The sequence below is a fragment of the Hyperolius riggenbachi genome, chromosome 3 (genome assembly GCF_040937935.1).
Source record: "Hyperolius riggenbachi isolate aHypRig1 chromosome 3, aHypRig1.pri, whole genome shotgun sequence".
Classification (NCBI taxonomy): domain Eukaryota; kingdom Metazoa; phylum Chordata; class Amphibia; order Anura; family Hyperoliidae; genus Hyperolius; species Hyperolius riggenbachi.
The window spans coordinates 426,463,910-426,485,050 of NC_090648.1; the positions used below are offsets into that span (position 1 = coordinate 426,463,910).

Here is a 21,141-nt window from a genome sequence, read left to right on the forward strand (position 1 = left end):
GGGGACCTTAGTGGGGTTTGGGATAGCAACAGAGGCTGGGCTGTATAGGCAGATCCAGCCTCTGTATGCAGATAACATTCTTTAAAACACACCTCGGGTTCTCTTTAAACTGTTTTTACATTTTTTAAATTCTATCAACTGTGTTTATTCTAATTTATATGTGCCGCACATAATGTCAAAGAAATTGTGTCCTTTTTTAGCACCTTTGTTTTATTTATTTAATGTGTTAAACACGATGTTGTACTTATCAGTCACGGCATTAAAAACGATGAAAAGCATTGTATTACAAAATGTAATATTGTATGACTATCTTTTTTATGTACGTACACTGGATTATTAGTTGCATCTTTCCACAGATGTCACTGAAAACAGGCATTTCATTTGAAAAATTAATCCTTTTTTTTTTTTTTTTTTTTTTAACTTCCTTTAGGCCACAGGCAAAATGGACGAAAACCAGTTTGTTGCTGTCACTAGCACTAATGCAGCCAAGATCTTCAACCTGTACCCCAGGAAAGGCAGAATAGCTGTTAGCTCAGACAGTGATCTGATCATCTGGGATCCCGACGCAGTGAAAATTGTGTCCGCTAAAAGCCATCAATCAGTAAGTGTGCCCAGGTACTGCAGACATGCCCTGTTTCTAAATGTCACTGACATTCTGAAAGCCTAGGACTATGGTAGCCACGTGTTTCCATCGCTATAGTTTAATGGCACTCTTGATTTGATAAAATTATTGCTTGTATGCAAAATCCAATTGGAAAAGTTAGAACAGTCGATTAATTGTGATTGTTACCAATCGGAAGCAATCATTTTACTGAATGGGAGGGATGGTAAATTTTGAACTCATAGAAGCAATCATTTTAAAACCTTAAAGTGGATCCGAGGTGAACTTTTAGTCATTGCATAATTGTGTTCCTTTCCTATTGTTTATAGGGCATTCCTCAAGCAAAATACTTTTTTTGTTTTTGTTTTAATACTCTAATTCCCTATAAACAAAATAAACCACACACACAGGTTTTCAGAGAGCCTTGGCAGTAGCAAGGGCTCATGGGAGCTCAGTCTGGGCAGGGGGAGGAGGAGGTGTTACTAGCCATTGATTTTAGAGGCAGAGGGTAGGATTGGGTTTTTTTCACAGTCTGAGTGCTGATGGTGCAGATAAGCCTGCCTTTGTGTAATGTTTACAAACAACATGGCTGCTGTCATTGTATCACAGGAAGAAATAATCATTTTCTATTAAATCTGTTTGCAGCTAGATTTGCTGTGTAAACTATCTAAACTTTAGATAAGATATATAGACAAGTTACTTGTTAGACACAGGCGGCTTGTACTCGTTGCATATGTAACCGTGCTTAAATAAACTACCTCTTGCTTTGGCGTGCCGGAGTCCGTCTTCTTCATTCGTCAGTTACTTGTTATAGTTCGTTTTTCATCTCGGATCCACTTTAAATAGGTTAGGTTTTAAAGAGAATCTGTACTGTGAAAATCTTACATAAATAAACGTTCCAGCCTGTTTGTTATCTTCTCCTCGCCCCCTCTGTGACATTTTCGCTGCTCCCCGCTGCTTTCTTGGTGATAAAATCACTGTTTTATCTATTGTTTTTGTAAACAATGAAGGTGGCCGCCAAACAGGAAATACATTATCAGAGCAGGCGCCTGTTTGCAGTGGCTCCTCTCAAGCCTGAATTGACTGCTGGAATGTTACTCCCAGTGTTGCCTTAGCTGTTTGTCTGGGCTTTGAACTGATCTTTCTGCACTTACAGCTTTTCACAAGGTCACAGCTCTGTGAGCCTCAGACAGGCTGGCTGTGAGCAGAGACCTTGCCTGTGACTCATACATACAGCACACAGGAGAGCAGAGGGGGGTGTGGAGGGTCGTGCATAACTTCTCCCTATCACAACAGAGGCAGCACATTTCTCCCTGGGTGACAAAGCTTGACCAAGAAAAGAAGATTAGATATATTACAGAGACCGTGCAACTAGAAAAGACTGCAGTAATCCAGACCACATTAGAACAGGTATAGGAACTTATAGGATAAAAGAAATAAGGGTGAGAATTTTGTTACAGAGTCTCTTTAAAGTCAATAAATCAAATGGATTGCACTAACATCTGCATGTGTGTGGTCAGCGTAAGATTGGTTGTGCTCACACACTAGCATGTGTTTGAGCACAACCAATCTTATCAGGGTCAGCATCCTGGAATTGAGTGATAGCGGGGAAGTGGCAGAACAATTCATTCCTCATTGTGACATCACACTAACTTATAGCATTTCCTTAATAGAAAGTTTCCATCTAACAGTGTTAAAGAGAAACTCCAACCAAGAATTGAACTTTATCCCAATCAGTAGCTGATACCCCCTTTTACATGAGAAATATATTGTTTTTCACAAACAGACCGTCAGGGGGCGCTGTATGACTGATTTTGTGCTGAAACCCCTCCCACAAGAAGCTCTGGGACCGCGGTACTTTTGGCACTTTGTTACAATGTAACAAGGTTCACAGACAGGAATTTACAGCTCTCTCTAACAGCCAAAACAGCTAGCAGCAGCTATATAACCTGCCCACAGTAAAAATGTCACCATGTAATAAATGTCAGAATGTAAATCGGGGAGAGGAAAGATTTTACAATGAGCAAACACTTACTAAATCCTTTATACATAATTATTGTAAAAATGAAGCACTTTTTTTATTGCATTATTTTCACTGGAGTTCCTCTTTAATACACAAGTTATATGTCCATGCTACTAGCTTGTTTTACATCAAAGGAGTCTTTTGGCCATGTAAATATTGCTTTTGTCTTTTGTCCATTTAAAGAGACACTAAAGTCTTTTTTTTTAAAACCTTATTTTCTTATGAAGTCCTCTTCAGCATTAAATTCTAAGCAGATTTGCTGCATTCCCATGGCAGAACGGGTGATTTATTGCCCAGAAATAGACCTGCAAAGTTCCAAGACTTTTTAGGTCACAGATTTTGCTGCCTGGGGGAAGCAGAGCTTTGTGCAGTAGCTCTGCCTCCTATCCAGTCAATCTCTGCCGATTTCCACCTCTCTCCACACCTCTCAGTAAAAGAAGACTGAGAGGGGCAGGGAGAGGTGGAGATCTGCGGAGATTGACTGGAGAGGAGGCAGAGCTACTGCGTATAACTCTGCCTCTACCAGGAACTTTGCTGGGCTATTTCTAGGAAATAAATTGCTTATTCTGCTGCGGGAATGCCGACAAATCCGCTTAGAATTTAACACTGAAGTGGACTTTATAAGAAAATAAGGTAAAAAAGAGACTTCAGTGTCTCTTTAAATATTGAATATGTGAATGACCATGCCCATTGGCAGAGCCATCAGTTGATCAATCCTGCCCCCATATCAATCGGTCGAGCCATCATCCATCTATCTGTGACATCATTGCTAGAGCTTTGGGGGTCTCAGGAAGTTTAATGGGGGAGAGGATGAGGGCCTCCTTAAAGTGATTCGGAGGTGAAAATAAACTGATGAGATAAAATACATGGACTATTGACCTTTTTCTATTCTATATGAAAACAGCCTGGTTATTAATGTTTTGCACTGTGCAAACACATGTTTATCTCATCATGTCACAAGTTGAGTCTTGTACATTTTTAACCTTATACACTTGCAAGAGGGAATTCATCCAATGTTGCCATTCAGGGCCATCTTGGCCAAGAAACTAGCATGTTTACAGCTGGCTTCCAATACCAATACCATCTAGGATGGAAGATCATTAAACGATGGCAACAAACAACTGCATTGTTCCCTTTCTTACACTGCCCACCAGAAGCCAGTCTATCATGGGCCATGCCCGTGTCCCTCTTCCCTTATGCATTAAACAGTAGACGTGGGTCGGTTCTAGGGGTGCAACAGGAAATGTTACCTTAGTGATCGGGTCCAGATCAATATTGTCAGTTATAGTTCATGTGTTTGCAACTTTAGGGTTAGGAGGGAGGAGGCAAAACCTTAGAAAATATAGTATAGGAATTCTGAAGCAAAATAAAAAAAATAAACTGATATTCGCCTAAGGAGAGGGAAAGGTCTGGGTCCTATAGAGACTTCCCATTCCTCTCCTGGTCCCGTCGTTCCTGCGTTGGCTCCACCGTTAGCAGTCTCTGACTAATCAGTCGGAGATTGCTCTCTGCCACTGCCCGAGGCTTCGAAAGTCTTCAGGAGCCCGAACCCTCCCGAAGATGGGCCGCTCCGTACTGCACATGCGTGAGCATGCTGTCTCAGATGCTCGCGCATGCGCAGTACAGAGCCACCCGTCTTCGGGAGCACTGCGGCTCCCAAAGACTTCCGAAGCCTCTCACAGCGGGAGAATAGAACCAGTGATCCTGCGCTAGAAAGCGAGGACTGTGACAGGAACAGGAAGGCTCATTAGGACCCAGAGTCTTCCCTTTCCTTAGGTAAGTATCTGTTTGGGTTTTTTTTTTTTAAACTTGCTTTAAATATACCGTATTTTAACTATGGTCAGGCCTAGTGAGTTTTGGTCTTTTAGAATTAAGCCTTACTTGTAACTCGCAAAGCACAGGGAACACACTTGTCTTTCAGTTTTCTTCGCGCGTTTTCCTGCATACTTTTTCTGCTCACCAAGTGTGTTTCTATGCGGGAAAACGCACACGTTTTTTCACAGCAGCTGATGTAATTGATAGAGAAAACTGACAAAATGTGCAGAATCAGGATGCAGAATGTCATGTTTTTTTTCTGCGCGCGAACAACATATTACGTGTGGACTAGCCCATTGATTAACATGAGTTCTCAGTTTTTCTGTGCAGAAAACGCGCACGAAAACAGTCAAGTGTGTTCCCTGCCTAAAACATTCCCAAATAGCTACATGTCTTTGTAGTACTGGAATAAATTCAGGGTACACTTTTACTAAACTACTAGTACTACTAGCTACAACAGAACTTCTATTTCCCTAATGCAGTGGTTCTCGACCTTTTTAGCACATGTACCCCTTTGTGAGTTATCCCTAGGCAAATGTACCCCCTACCATAGAAAGCGCCACGGCGAAAAAAGTGGGCATGGCCATTACATGTGGGTGGAGCCAAATACTAATGAAATACAGGTAGTCCCTGGTTAACAAATGAGATAAGGCTGTGCCCATTTTTAACCCGAATCCATTCTCTTTTGTCCCCCTCTGTTCTCCCTATGCCTCTTTTGTCCCCCTCTGTGTCACCTCAGTTTGTGCCTCATTTGTCTCCCTCTGTGTCACCTCATCTCCCCGTATTATCTCTGTTCTCCCTGTGCCTCTTTTGACCCCTCTGTGTCACCTGTGTTCCCCCGTGCCTATTTTCTCCCCTCTGTTCCCCCTTTGCCTCTTTTGCCCCCCTCTAGGTCCCCCTGTGTCACCTCTTGACCCCCTGTTCTAGCTAGGTATAGGTGCCCCCCATATAGGTATCCAGGTATAGATTCCCCAGAATAGGTAGCAAGGCATAGGTGCCCCCAGTATAGGTATCCAGCCATAGGTGCCCACTGTATAGGCTAGCAAGGTACAGGTGCCCCCAGTATAGGTAGCAAGCTATATGTGCCCTAGTATAGCTAGCCAGGTACGGATGCCATAGTGTAGGCAGAGAGCTATAGGTGCTCCAGTATAGATAGCCAGGTACAAGTGGTGCCCCAGTGTAGGTAGTAAGCTAGAGGTGCCGCAGAATAATTAGCCAGGTGCAGGTTGTGCCCCAGAATAGATTAGCCAGGTGAAGGTGGTGCCACAGAATAGTCAGGTGCAGGTGGTGCCCCAGAATAGTCAGGTACAGGTGGTGCCCCAGTATAATCTTACGTAGCCCCGTTCCCACGCAGACTCCTCTCGCTGGGCTCTACTCCTGTTGCCGGGCTCTCCTCCTCTCGCTGCGTCTTCTCGCTATGGTTACTTTCGGCAGCGACTCACTGACGTCATATGAGGCTGCCGGGTAACCATGGCAACAGGACGCGAGGCGGCGACAGGGAGAGCCCGAACAGGAGGAGAGCCCGGCGATAGGAGTCCACGCAGGAACGGGGCTAAGTAAGTTGCTGCGCTGGTGCCTCCGAGCCTTCTCTGCCTGACACTGACTCTCTCCTGGGGGCGAGATCCGCCATTTGGTCTGTGGCCCCAGGGGGACCCCCTAACAGCTGCCAATGTACCACCAGGAGTCCGCGGACCACCTTCACCTGTCTAATCTATTCTGGGGTACAAACTGCACCTGGCTAATCTATTCTGGGGTAATACCTGCACCTGGCTAATCTATTCTGGGGTAATAACTGCACCTGGCTAATCTATTCTGGGGCACAAACTGCACCTGGCTAATCTATTCTGGGGTAATACCTGCACCTGGCTAATCTATTCTGGGGTAATAACTGCACCTGGCTAATCTATTCTGGGGCACAACCTGCACCTGGCTAATCTATTCTGGGGTAAAACCTGCACCTGGCTAATCTATTCTGGGGCACAACCTGCACCTGGCTAATCTATTCTGGGGTAATAACTGCACCTGGCTAATCTATTCTGGGGCACAAACTGCACCTGGCTAATCTATTCTGGGGTAATACCTGCACCTGGCTAATCTATTCTGGGGTAATAACTGCACCTGGCTAATCTATTCTGGGGCACAACCTGCACCTGGCTAATCTATTCTGGGGTAAAACCTGCACCTGGCTAATCTATTCTGGGGCACAACCTGCACCTGGCTAATCTATTCTGGGGTAAAACCTGCACCTGGCTAATCTATTCTGGGGCACAACCTGCACCTGGCTAATCTATTCTGGGGTAAAACCTGCACCTGGCTAATCTATTCTGGGGCACCACCTGCACCTGGCTAATCTATTCTGGGGCACCACGTGTACCTGGCTAATCTATTCTGGGGCACCACGTGTACCTGGCTAATCTATTCTGGGGCACAACCTGCACCTGGCTAATCTATTCTGGGGCACCACCTGCACCTGGTTTATCTATTCTGCGGAACCTATAGCTTGCTACCTACACTGGGGCACCACCTGTACCTGGCTATCTATACTGGAGCACCTATAGCTCTCTGCCTACACTATGGCATCTGTATCTGAGAACCACTGCCCTAATGTTTCCCCTTTATCACAGGATGTGGTCTCATAGACTGCTGACAGAGGATAGTTGGCCTGCCCTATATCAATGCTCAGCTAACAGGATGACTACATGCCTTGGAATAGGCCAGCAAAGAGGATGAAGCCAACAGTGACAGGGCCAGATAATAAAAGTATAAATGTGAATAGGCCAACACCTCATTATTGGACAGTATTTTTATATGACATAATAAGCAGGAAGGTATAAAAGAATTTCATTGTGATCTTTTTTTTCCACAGTTTGTGGGCCAGAAAACCTTCCATCTATAATAAAATACAGAGGAAATAGAGTAATATTATTAGCATTATCCTAGTTCTAATAAATTTACATATTTTTCGAGTATTTTATAGGCTTTGTATGCTTATATTAACATCTGCTTATTTCATTACATTGTCTGTTGAGTGTTCTTTAAAGTTAAACTTTATTATTATAAAATAATTAGTTATTTCTATTTATGATACAGTGGGGTGCGAAAGTTTGGGCAACCTTGTTAATCGTCAGGATTTTCAATATATAAATCGTTGGTTGTTGTGATAAAAAATGTCAGTTAAATATATCATATAGGAGACACACACAGTGATATTTGAGAAGTGAAATGAAGTTTATTGGATTTACATAAAGCGTGCAATAATTGTTTAAACAAAATTAGGCAGGTGCATAAATTTGGGCACCACAAAAAAGAACTGAAATCAATATTTGGTAGATCCTCCTTTTGCAGAAATTACAGCCTCTTAACGTTTCCTGTAGGTTCCAATGAGAGCCTGGATTCATCTTGAAGGTTGGACCATTCCTCTTTACAAAACATCTCTAGTACCACCGGCGTACCTACCGGGGATGCGACCCCCTCAGCCGCAGGGGGGCCCGGGGCCGCTCAGGGGCCCGCTCACTGTGCGCGGGGGGAGCGCTGCCGCCTGCCCGATTCTGTACCCCCCAGCAAGGTGCTCAACTGGCCGCAGCGTCTAATAAACGCTGCGCCAGTTCATTCCCCGCAGCCCCGCTCTGGCAGCCTGCATATTCCTCCGGCAGGCAGAGCAGGGCTACGGCAAGATGGCCGCCGAAGAAGCCCTGCACTGGAGACTATTTGTGTCTCCAGTACAGGGTTTCGGGCGCCATCTTGCCGTAGCCCAGCACTCTGCCTGTCAGACTCAGCGCGGGAGATGTGCTGCAGTGAACAGGAGCATCGTCGCTGGAGGAGCTGTGCACCAGAGGCCGGGAGAGACTCCTGACAGGTAAGGGAATTGTTTTTTTTTTTTTTTACAGGGGCATTTTTTTTTTCTGGTGCCTGCTGCCCACATTGCGATATTCTGGTAACTGCTGCCCACATTGCGATATTCTGGTGCCTGCTGCCCACATTGCAATATTCTGGTGTCTGCTGCCCACATTGCGATATTCTGGTGCCTGCTGCCCACATTGCAATATTCTGGTGCCTGCTGCCCACATTGCAATTTTCTGGTGTCTGCTGCCCACATTGCGATATTCTAGTGCCTGCTGCCCACATTGCGATATTCTGGTGCCTGCTGCCCACATTGCGATATTCTGGTGCCTGCTGCCCACATTGCGATATTCTGGTGCCTGCTGCCCACATTGCAATATTCTGGTAACTGCTGCCCACATTGCGATATTCTGGTGTATGCTGCCCACATTGCGATATTCTGGTGCCTGCTGCCCACATTGCGATATTCTGGTGCCTGCTGCCCACATTGCAATATTCTGGTAACTGCTGCCCACATTGCGATATTCTGGTGTATGCTGCCCACATTGCGATATTCTGGTGCCTGCTGCCCACATTGCAATATTCTGGTGTCTGCTGCCCACATTGCGATATTCTGGTGCCTGCTGCCCACATTGCAATATTCTGGTGCCTGCTGCCCACATTGTGATTTTCTGGTGTCTGCTGCCCACATTGCGATATTCTGGTGCCTGCTGCCCACATTGCGATATTCTGGTGCCTGCTGCCCACATTGCGATATTCTGGTAACTGCTGCCCACATTGCGATTTTCTGGTGTCTGCTGCCCACATTGCGATTTTCTGGTAACTGCTGCCCACATTTCGATTTTCTGGTGACTGCTGCCCACATTTCGATTTTCTGGTGTCTGCTGCCCACATTGCAATTTTCTGGTGAACGCTGCCCACATTACGATTTTCTGGCCCACATTACGATTTTCTGGTGAACACTGCCCACGTTACGATTGTCTGGTGAATGCTGTCCACGTTACGATTTTCTGGTTAACGCTGCCCACATTATGATTTTCTGGTGAACGCTGCCCACATTACGATTTTCTGGCCCACATTACGATTTTCTGGTGAACCCTACCTACGTTACGATTGTCTGGTGAATGCTGTCCACGTTACGATTTTCTGGTTAACGCTGCCTACATTACGATTTTCTGGTGAACTCTGCCCACATTACGATTTTCTGGTGAACTCTGCCCACATTACGATTTTCTGGTGAACTCTGCCCACATTATGATTTTCTAAAGGCCCACATTACGATTTTCTGGTGAACTCTGCCCACATTACGATTTTCTGGTGAACTCTGCCCACATTACGATTTTCTGGTGAACTCTGCCCACATTACGATTTTCTGGTGAACTCTGCCCACATTACGATTTTCTGGCCCACATTACGATTGTCTGGTAAAATGCTGCCCACTTTACAAATAATTTACAGTGAAACGCTGCCCCATTACGATTAGGTTTAGCACAACATGTAGTGTCTACATGCAGCCGGTGCCGGTCTCCTGACCTGTTATACCTTCTGGTCTCAATAAATATGTAATTATAGGAGGAGAAAGCACACCACTTTCTCTGGTAATCTAGCTATTGTATTTCACCAGTAAATCGTAATGTGGGCCTTTAGAAAATCATAATGTGGGCAGAGTTCACCAGAAAATCGTAATGTGGGCAGAGTTCACCAGAAAATCGTAATGTGGGCAGAGTTCACCAGAAAATCGTAATGTGGGCACCAGTCACCAGAAAATCGTAACGTGAGCAGCAGTCACCAGAAAATTGTAACGTGGACAGCATTCACCAGACAATCGTAATGTGGGCAGCGTTCACCAGAAAATCGTAACGTGGACAGCATTCACCAGACAATCGTAACGTGGGCAGTGTTCACCAGAAAATCGTAATGTGGGCCAGAAAATCGTAATGTGGGCAGAGTTCACCAGAAAATCGCAATGTGGGCAGCAGTCACCAGAAAATCGCCATGTGGGCATCAGTCACCAGAAAATCCTAATGTGGGCAGCAGTCACCAGAATATCGTAATGTGGGCAGCAGTCACCAGAAAATCCTAATGTGGGCAGCAGTCAGTCACCAGAAAATCCTAATGTGGGCAGCACACACCAGAAAATCCTAATGTGGGCAGCAGTCACCAGAAAATCCTTATGTGGGCAGCAGTCACCAGAAAAATCGCAATGTGGGCAGCAGTCACCAGAAAATCCTAATGTGGGCAGCATACACCAGAAAATCGCAATGTGGGCAGCAGTCACCAGAAAATCGCAATGTGGGCAGCAGTCACCAGAAAATCGCAATGTGGGCAGCAGACACCTGAAAATCGTAATGTGGGCAGCAGACACCTGAAAATCGTAATGTGGGCAGCAGACACCTGAAAATCGTAATGTGGGCAGCAGACACCTGAAAATCACAATGTGGGCAGCAGTGACCAGAAAATCGTAATGTGGGCAGCAGACACCTGAAAATCGCAATGTGGGCAGCAGACACCAGAAAATCGTAATGTGGGCAGCAGACACCAGAAAATCGCGATGTGGGCAGCAGACACCAGAAAATCATAATGTGGGCAGCAGACACCTGAAAATCGTAATGTGGGCAGCAGGTACCAGAAAATCGTAATGTGGGCAGCAGACACCTGAAAATCGTAATGTGGGCAGCAGACACCAGAAAATCGCAATGTGGGCAGCAGTGACCAGAAAATCGCAATGTGGGCAGCAGACACCAGAAAATCGCAATGTGGGCAGCAGTAACCAGAAAATCGTAATGTGGGCAGCAGACACCAGAAAATCCTCATGTGGGCAGCAGTCACCAGAAAATCGCAATGTGGGCAGCAGTGACCAGAAAATCGTAATGTGGGCAGCAGACACCTGAAAATCACAATGTAGGCAGCAGACACCAGAAAATCATAATGTGTGCAGCAGACACCTGAAAATCACAATGTAGGCAGCAGACACTAGAAAAAAAATGCACCTGTGAAAATAAACAGTTCACTTACCTGACAGAAGTCTTCTCCTCTCCCGGCATCTGGCTCGCAGCTCCCCGAGTCCTCCTGCAGCACATCTCCCGCGCTGACAGGCAGAGTGCAGGGCTACGGCAAGATGGCTGCCGAAACCCTGTACTAGAGACACAAATAGTCTCCAGTGTAGGGCTTCTTCGGCGGCCATCTTGCCGTAGCCCTGCTCTGCCTGCCGGAGACTATGCAGGCTGCTGGAGCGGGGCTGCGGGGAATGAACTGGCGCAGCGTCTATTAGACGCTGCGGCTAGTTGAGCACCTTGCTGGGGGGTCCAGAGCAGCGCTCCCCCCGCGCACAGTGAGCGGGCCCCAGAGCAGCCCCGGGCCCCCCCTGCGGCTGAGGGGGTCGTATCCCCGGCAGGTACGCCGGTGTTAATGAGGAGAGACATTAATTGAACGTTAAGGAGTAACTATAACTAGCTCCAATACAGCCAAGCGCTCATAGCTCATTCTCGTTACTCCTTATTCTGCCTGATGGAGCTGGTCATACCTGCGAAACTCATTGCACTTTAGAGTATACAGGATCTTCTAAAAAAATTTGCATATTGTGATAAAGTTCATTATTTTCTGTAATGTACTGATAAACATTAGACTCTCATATATTTTAGATTCATTACACACAACTGAAGTAGTTCAAGCCTTTTATTGTTTTAATATTGATGATTTTGGCATACAGCTCATGAAAACCCAAATTTCCTATCTCAAAAAATTAGCATATTTCATTCGACCAATAAAAGAAAATTGTTTTTAAAACAAAAAAAGTCAACCTTCAAATAATTATGTTCAGTTATGCACTCAATACTTGGTCGGGAATCCTTTTGCAGAAATGACTGCTTCTATGCGGCGTGGCATGGAGGCAATCAGCCTGTGGCACTGCACAGGTGTTATGGAGGCCCAGGATGCTTCGATAGCGGCCTTAAAGCGGACCCAAACCAAACATTTTTTTAATTAAAAATATTTAGTTGCACCACTCTGACACATACAAAGATAAGTAAACACTCCTTCAAACCTATGAGCATTTCAGTGCATGCTTTTCACTCTTCTCTTTTCATAGCTAGGGTTATACTGGGGGCAGCCATTAGCAATTCCTCCATTGCTGGACACCATCTACTCCACCAGTTTGCCTGAAAAATCCCGGCAATTTGAAAGGAAGGGAGGGGTTCCTCCAATAAATGTAAAATATTTTATATTTGTCATCATGCAGCTGAAAAAAGGCTGCTATCAGTGAGCTCCTGCGCATTGAACAGAAGGACTTTAAAGCTCTATGGGAGATCCACGAGCATGCTAATTTACCTTCCAGTTGGTCACAGGAATTAAAGACATTCTTCCAGTTCTAGCGATACTGAACTATTATACCACGTGGCTCTGCTGACTATAGAGAAAGGCACTTGTCATTGACTTCAGAAAGTGGTACATACACTGTGAAGAGAGTTGTCTACAGTATGTGCTTCTATACTCTAATAAAACTGTGAAACTCTGAAAAAAAAAAAAAAAAAAAAAAAAAAAGGCTGCTATGTATTATTATAATTTAGAAAATAGATTTTATTTCTGAAATCTTGTATTTTTAATTTGGGTCCACTTTAAGCTCATCCAGAGTGTTGGGTCTTGCGTGTCTCAACTCTCTCTTCACAATATCCCACAGATTCTCTATGGGGTTCAGGTCAGGAGAGTTGGCAGGCCAATTGAGCACAGTAATACCATGGTCAGTAAACCATTTACCAGTGGTTTTGGCACTGTGAGCAGGTGCCAGGTCGTGCTGAAAAATGAAATCTTCATCTCCATAAAGCTTTTCAGCAGATGGAAGCATGAACCCACTTTGGAACCAGAAACAGCAGCAGAAGCGCCTGACCTGGGCTACAGAGAAGCAGCACTGTACTGTTGCTCAGTGGTCCAAAAGGCTTGAACTACTTCAGTTGTGTGTAATGAATCTAAAATATATGAAAGTCTAATGTTTATCAGTACATTACAGAAAATAATGAACTTTATCACAATATGCTAATTTTTTTAGAAGAACATGTATAATAAAGTTTTTATTTTTACCTGAAATTGACAAAACCGAGTTATCTATGGGAAGGTAAGCCCACCACTGCCTCCCTTTTTAAACTGTTTTAGTGCATATTATCCATTTTGGTACCTCTGTTTTGTTACTACTGTTGCAAAGTTTGTCCACCCTTAGTGTAGGGGTGTCTCCGTTTCTTTCATTCTACAGAGAGTGACTTCTTAACCTGAGTGGGGTCAGATTTAAACCTCCCACTCGTCTATACAGTGGTTGCCTTAGCGATAGCCTGTGTTTGTGGATATTATTTTATGCAAATAAACTCTAAATTTACATAACCCTAACAGTACACTATTATGCTCTCTCGATTTTCCTTTTGAAATCTACAAATCAGCCCAGTATTGACCAGGCCTTGTGGACAGCGGTGAACATAAACCAATCTTATTCATTGTATGTATTTTAGGCTGCAGAATACAATATCTTTGAAGGCATGGAGCTGCGAGGAGCGCCCCTTGTGGTCATCTGTCAAGGCAAAATCATGTTTGAGGATGGAACTCTTCATGTGACCCAGGGAACTGGGCGCTTTATCTCTTGTAGCCCATTCCCTGACTACGTGTACAAGAGGATCAAAGCCAGGACTAAGGTGAGACTTAATGAAGTATAAACATGCTTAAAGGGGAACTTGAGTCTAAACAAACATACTGTCATTAAGTTACATTAGTTATGTTAATTAGAATAGATAGGTAATATAATTTTTTAAAAGAACAGGCAAATGTTTGTGATTCATGGGGGCTGCCATCTTTGTCATGGGGGCAGCCATCTTTTTGGTTGAAAGGAGGTGACAAGGAGCAGGAGACACAGTTCCAACTGTCCTTTGTCCTGATAACCCCTCCCAGCTGCACACGCTAGGCTTCAAATGTCAAATTCAAAATGTAAAAAAAAAAAATTGCACCAAAACAGCAGAACGAGAGCAACAACATCAGAAATCCCATCATGCTTTGCACAGCATCAGGGGAAAAAAGCCCGGGCAGTTTTCTTCTGTGCAGCTAAAAATGAGGCTTGGATAAGCGAAACAAAGTTCTGATGCTGTGATACTGTTAAAGAAACACCAGGCCTTTTCAGTGCTGCTGAGTCGATTTTTAGTCCGGAGGTTCACCTTAACAATAAGGAGTTAGGGTGCCTGATAAGGGTATGCCCACTATAGCACTTAGTAAATTAATTTATTCTTGCACAAACTTATTTTGTAATAATGCCTTCACTGAAGAATGACCAGTACCATCATAGGAAGCTGCTTTTTGCTCTTTTACTCCAATGTTACATTGCTGCAAGTAACAATGAAATGAAAGCTAAAAGCAACTTCAGATGGTAGTGCCGGTCGTTGTTCGGTGAAAGCAGAAGTGGTTTTTAGTTTGTGGGAATGTATTTAGCTAGTAGAGCTACTGGGTTAGAACTGGACACTAATGTTTAGGACAGCTCAGACACACTATAAGAGCTTTTCTGAGAGTTTTTTTTTTTAATCCAGGGATTTTTATCGGGAAGGAATTTTTTCCCTTTTGGGGCTAATTGGACCATGCCTTGTAAGGGTTTTTCGCCTTCCTCTGGATCAACAGGGATATGTGAAGATGCAGGCTGGTGTTGTACTTTGTTCTCTGGTTGAACTTCATGGACGTATGTCTTTTTTCAACCCAAATAACTATGTTACTATGTAACTAAATAATTTCTGGGAACATTTTTTAAAAAGCCCTCAGAAAGCGCTATTGGCTAAAAAGCGCTCAGAAAAGCGCTTGTAGTGTGTCTGAGCCCTTACAGTGGCATAATTATGGGGCAAGCAGCCCAGAGCTGTCATTGGTACCAATCACTTACCCACCCTCCCTCTGATACTAGGGTCTATACCTCTTATCAGGTGTTAGAACTACATTTGTTATTGGTGGGGGATCATGATGATTACATTTTTGTATGACTCCTAGGGGGTCGCCAGGGGAGATGGGGAAAGGGGTGTGACAGGCCTCATCAAAGTGTTTTGCCGGGAGGTACCATTATTTGTAGTTATGTCACTAAATATGTTATTTTGTGTGTGTTGTAGGGATCTTGTACACTTTCTTTCTTACACCATTTTATTAAACAATATTTGAGGATGATTTACTTTGACTTGTCATGGTTGTTCATAGTTTTTTATGACTATTTAAAGTGCACTTGAGGCGTACCTCGGTCAAATACTTACCTAGGAAGAGGGAAGCCTCTGGATCCTGTAAAAGCTCCCCTACACCGTCCTCTGGTTCACCTTCACAGAGCCCGGACCCACCAAAGGCATCTGACAAGCTCTTGTCCGATTCTAAGCACACAACCAAGCTCCTCTTTAAACATTAGCATACTGCACCTGTGTGAGCATGGCCATGCCTGTGCAGTAAGCCAGGGCCGCCAATGAAGCCTCTGGAGGATCCTGACGCTTCCCTCCGCTTGAGTAAGTATTTGATTTTTTTTTCCCCCAAGGTAACAGAGGTGCTGAGCCTTATCCCTGTGCTACAGATACTACCACAATTTTTGCATGAAAATGCAGGAGATTCCTGTGAAACACTTTGCAGTTTGGAGTTTTATGTCTTAATTAAAGAACCACTATCACGAAAAAAGTAGGCAGTTAAAATCTGGCAGAACCGACAGGTTTTGGGACAGTCCATCTTCTCATGGGGGATTCTCAGGGTTTTCTTTGTTTTTAATAGCATTTTTTGGTATGTATTAATATTTTTATGTTGCTGAGCTCTGGTACACTTTAAGCATTAGCGGATTTCTCTGTTTTTATGTACACCAGAGATACATTTTAACTAAAGTCAACATTGGCAATGGCTGTAGAGTAGCTTTTAAATAGAAATAAAAACTAGTGCTTGGTAAGAGTACTTGTAGAGTACTTGTAGAGGGAGCTGACAGGAAAAAACAACTTCGATCGTCAGGAACAAAAACATTATCTGTTCATATTCAGCCAGATGCTTCAGAACTCATTGGACGGTGCTTCACAGTGCAGATGGACAATGACCCAAAGCATACTGCAAACCAAAGAGTTTTTGAAGGGAAATAAGTGGAATGCTATGCAATGGCCAAATCAATCACCTGGCCTGAATCCGATTGAGCGTGCATTTCACTTGCTGAAGGAAAAACGGAAGGGAAAATGCCCCAAGAACAAGGAGGAACTGAAGACCGTTGCAGTAGAGGCCTGGCAGAGCATCACCGGGGATGAAACCCAGAGTCTGGTGATGTCTATGCGTTCCAGACTTCAGGCTGTAATTAAAGTATTAAAAAGCGAAAGTTTGATTTATGATTATTATTCTGTCCCATTACTTTATGAAAACTGTTTTAATACTTACACCATTCACCTGATGTGGATGTAAATACACTCAAATTAAAGCTGATAGTCTGCAGTTGAAGCACATCAAGCCAAGCCAAAAATGTTAGAATTTTGTCGATGTCCAGATATTTATGGACCTGACTGTATAGTCACAATCCGATATGTATACAGGTAGTCCCCGGTTAACAAACGAGATAGGGACTGTAGGTTCGTTCTTAACCTGAATCCGTTCTTAAGTCGGAACGCTGTGCCTTCTCTGTCCCCTGTGCTTCCAGTGTCCACCTCTGTGTCATCTCTGCCCTCCTCTGTCTCTATTGTGCTTCTCGTGCCCCCTAAAGCAGAGTATGCGCAGCAGAAGCCACTACAAGTCTCACCTCATCCATGGCGGCTCCGGGCCATTCAGCGATGTCCTCTCTCCCTTCACCATTCCTCCCAGCGGCTTCACTAGTAGCGTTGCGTAATGACGCAATCAGAAGGAGCCGCGGGGGCTCTTTTTGATTGCGTCATTACGTGACGCTAGGGAAGCCGCTGGGAGGAACATTGAGGGGAGAGAGGACACCGCTGATTGGCCTGTAGTTGCCATGGATGAGGTGAGACTTGTAGTGGCTTCTGCTGTGCTTACTCTGCTTTAGAAAAGGGGGCACAAGAGGTAGTCCTTGGCTGCGTGACGTCATCACGGCGGATCGGCGGGCGTTCGTATCGGAGGATCGTTTCATAAGTCGGGCGTTCGTAAGCCGGGGATGTACCTGTATGTATGTCTTTATGGATCTACCTGTATGTGTCTTTAAAAATACAGTGACTGATTTACTGCAGCAGCATGAGTAACTTGTTTTTTGATGGATTTATCTAATTTTGTGGACTAAGCACTGCTAATACTGTATATGTTATTTATAATGACTTTTATCTCAAAAATAGAACTTTTCTTTATTTTTTCTCTTTTAATTACAGTTTAAATTTTAGTAGTCGGAATCTGTACATTTTTTCCAGATTCTAACTTCTGGTACCCTAAAATTGCACCATTTCTGAGTCCATCTCTGACACAGCCCTGCATTTGCATACATACCACCCATCTTATGGAACATATCTACTTAGCAGGAAGAAGTCTGTTTCACTTACCTTATTTTAGAATGCTGGGACCATCCTCTGTAAGGCCCCATTCATACTTGAGCGATTTTGGCAAAATGCTCAAGCGCTAGCGCTTATTAAAGCGCTAGTGCAATAATACCCTATGGGCCCGTTCTCACTTGGGCGATTTGCTTTAATCGCCAGCGATTAACGCAAATCGGCAAACGCAAAATTGTAGCCTGCACAATTTTCAGGCGATTTTCCAGCGATCACATTTAGTGCTATAGAAGCGCTAAACGCGAGTATGGAAAAATCACCAAGTGGCAATGGCGATTTTTTTTCCCGTTAATCGCCAAAAATCGCCAGAGCAAAACACTAGCAAAAGCGCTAGCATTTTGCAAGTGTGAATGGGCCCTAAAAGGTATTTTAGCCCGGCTCCTGTCTGACTTGGTGAAAACCAAATATGGGATCTGTTCAGTCCATTACATGTTTTGTTCCTCAACTCCGTAGGAACGAAGGGTAATAGAATGACTGGCTACTGTCAGAAGAAGATAGATCTTCTGGGCAGTTCAGTCAGGGGCTCCTCTGAGACCAGCAAGAAATGGATTTGGTGTTTACAGAGAAAATGGTGATTCAGCTGTAACATTATTAATATTATTAAAATCCCATTTTGTCTGTTAATAGATTGCAGAGATGCACGCTGTACCTCGAGGCATGTATGATGGGCCTGTCTTTGATTTGTCATCAACTCCCAAGGCTGGTGGTCCTGCAGGCTCCACTAAAGGGTCTCCAACTAGGCAGACGCCACCAGTCCGAAATCTGCACCACTCTGCATTTAGTTTAACTGGTAAGTATATAACTACCCACACTACGTACATGTGTTAAAGGGAAGGTCCAAGCAAAATAAAAAAATGAGTTTCACTTAGCTGGGGCTTCTACCAGCCCCACGCAGCCATCCTGTGCCCTCATAGTCACTCACTGCTGCTCCAGTCCCCCACTGACAGCTTGCCGACCTCGGAGGTCGGCGGGCCGCATTGCGTACATTTTTACGCATTCCCGCTAGTGCAGGAATATTAACACATACATTTTTACGCATTACTGGTTTAATGCGTAAATTTTTACACATTGAACCGGTAACGTGTAAAAATGTATGTGTTAATGTTCCTGCACTAGCGGGAATGCGTAAAAATGTACGCAATGCGGCCCGCCGCCCTCCGAGGTCAGCATGCTGCCAGCGGGGGACTGGAGCAGCAGTGAGTGACTACGAGGGCACAGGATGGCTGTGTGGGGCTGGTAGAAGTCTCAGGTAAGTGAAACTCATTTTTTTTATTTTGCTTGGACCTTCCCTTTAACCTACCTGAAGATGTGTGTTCATGGATGCTTCCAGAGTAACCAACCCAGGCTTACTTTTAAATGCACCCAGTGCAGACAGACCAGGATCTGAAAGAGGAAACCCATGTACTGTAGGTTTATTAAATCTTATGCAAAAGCACTTCACATGACCATTTTTCCACCGTAGTGGAAACAGCTAGATGGGACATGTCCCTTTATAGCTGCTTTATTCTGATTTGGGAAAGGTGCAAATGGCATTGCCTTACCATGGGGTTCTAGCAGTGTGCACTGCCAGTGGCGGACACAGCCAGCAGTGGGCCCCTGTGCAAAATTGCAATTGTGGGCCGCACCGCGGCAAAAAAATGGGCGTGGCTATATGGATGTGGATAGAACCTGCGGTGCACAGCGCCGCGGCAAAAATGGGCGTGGTAATGACCAGATGAGGGCGGAGCTAACTGTAATTTAAAGTGATCCCGGGGTGAGAGTGATATGGAGGCTGCCATATTTATTTCCTTTTAAACAATACTAGTTGCCTGGCGGCCCTGCTGATCTATTTGGCTGCAGTAATAAACTGATTTACACCAGCAACAAGCATGCAGCTAATCTTCTCAGTTCTGACAACATTGTCAGAAACCCCTGACCTGCTGCATGCTTGTTCAGGGTCTATGGTTGAAAGAATAAGAGGCAGAGGACCAGCACGGCAGCCAGGCAACTGGTATTGCTTAAAAGGAGAGAAATATGGCAGCCTCAATATTATTCTCACCTCAGGTTCCCTTGAAAAGTGCAACGCAAAGACAGTGGGCCCAAGTTTTGGTGACCCTTTCCCCAGAGAATTCACATAATTGTGCAGGTTTTGTCAAGAAAATACACATGTGAGCAGATTTGCCCAGAAAATACATTCAATCATGTCGGCAGATATGCCCAGAAAAGACTTTCAATCATGTCGGCAGATATGCCCAGAAAATACATTCAATCATGTCAGCAGATATGCCCAGAAAATACATTCAATCATGTCAGCAGATATGCCCAGAAAATACATTCAATCATGTCGGCAGATATGCCCAGAAAATACATTCAATCATGTCGGCAGATATGCCCAGAAAATACATTCAATCATGTCGGCAGATATGCCCAGAAAATACGTGCAATCATGTCGGCAGATATGCCCAGAAAATATGTGCCGGGTGGGTAGGTATCCTGGTGGGTGGGTAGGTAGCCAGGTGGATGGGTAGGTAGGTAGCCGGGTGGGTAGGTAGGTAGCCTGGTGGGTCTTTAGGTAGGTAGCCGGGTGGGTAGGTAGCCGGGTGGGTGGTTAGGTAGCCGGGTGGGTGGGTAGGTAGGTAGCCGGGTGGGTAGGTAGGTAGCCGGGTGGGTGGGTAGGTAGCCGGGTGGGTAGGTAGGTAGCCGGGTGGGTAGGTAGGTAGCCGGGTGGGTGGGTGGGTAGGTAGCCTGGTGGGTCTTTAGGTAGGTAGCCTGGTGGGTGGGTGGGTAGGTAGCCGGGTGGGTGGTTAGTTAGCGGGGTGGATGGGTGGGTGGGTAGGTAGCCGGGTGGGTAGGTAGGTAGGTAGCCGGGTGGGTGGGTAGGTAGCCGGGTGGGGGGCCTGACTCCTATCCTCCCCCTCACCTCGGGGGGCCCCCTCCCAGTATGCGCGGCGGGAGAGCGGCAAATACAGGAAGTCTCCGGGGCTCCAGCAGGCGCTAGAGGCTCAGCCGCTTGGTCTCCGATGTCTCCAACTCTGTATACTGCTCGCTACTTCCTGGTTTAGTAGCGAGCAGTATACAGAGTTGGAGACATCGGAGACCAAGCGGCTGAGCCTCTAGCGCCTGCTGGAGCCCCGGAGACTTCCTGTATTTGCCGCTCTCCCGCCGCGCATACCGTGAGGGGGGAGGATAGGAGTTGGGCCCCCCCGGGGGAAAAAAAACAGCAATACTTAATGGGCCCCTGAAGCAACGGAACTTCAGGGGCCCTCGTGCGGCTGCACGGCCGTATGTCTGCCACTGTGCACTGCATAGACTAGTCCCTCTTGGCTCCTAGTAAATACAGACGGAGTCATACCACACTGCTTCAGTTGTGCATTCTAATCCAGTCATAACAGTCA

General features: G+C 45.2%; 1 protein-coding gene across 2 annotated transcripts in view; it reads left to right on the forward strand.

Annotated features, from left to right (window-relative positions):
- The window catches only part of LOC137564139 (dihydropyrimidinase-related protein 3), a 261,025-nt gene that overhangs the window by 233,666 nt on the left and 6,218 nt on the right, over window positions 1–21,141 (forward strand). For both annotated transcript variants that reach the window (XM_068277573.1, XM_068277574.1), the window contains exons 11-13: window positions 431–601; window positions 13,772–13,951; window positions 18,395–18,557. In XM_068277573.1, coding sequence (XP_068133674.1) covers window positions 431–601; window positions 13,772–13,951; window positions 18,395–18,557 — 514 coding nt within the window. The remainder of the gene's footprint in view (window positions 1–430; window positions 602–13,771; window positions 13,952–18,394; window positions 18,558–21,141) is intronic.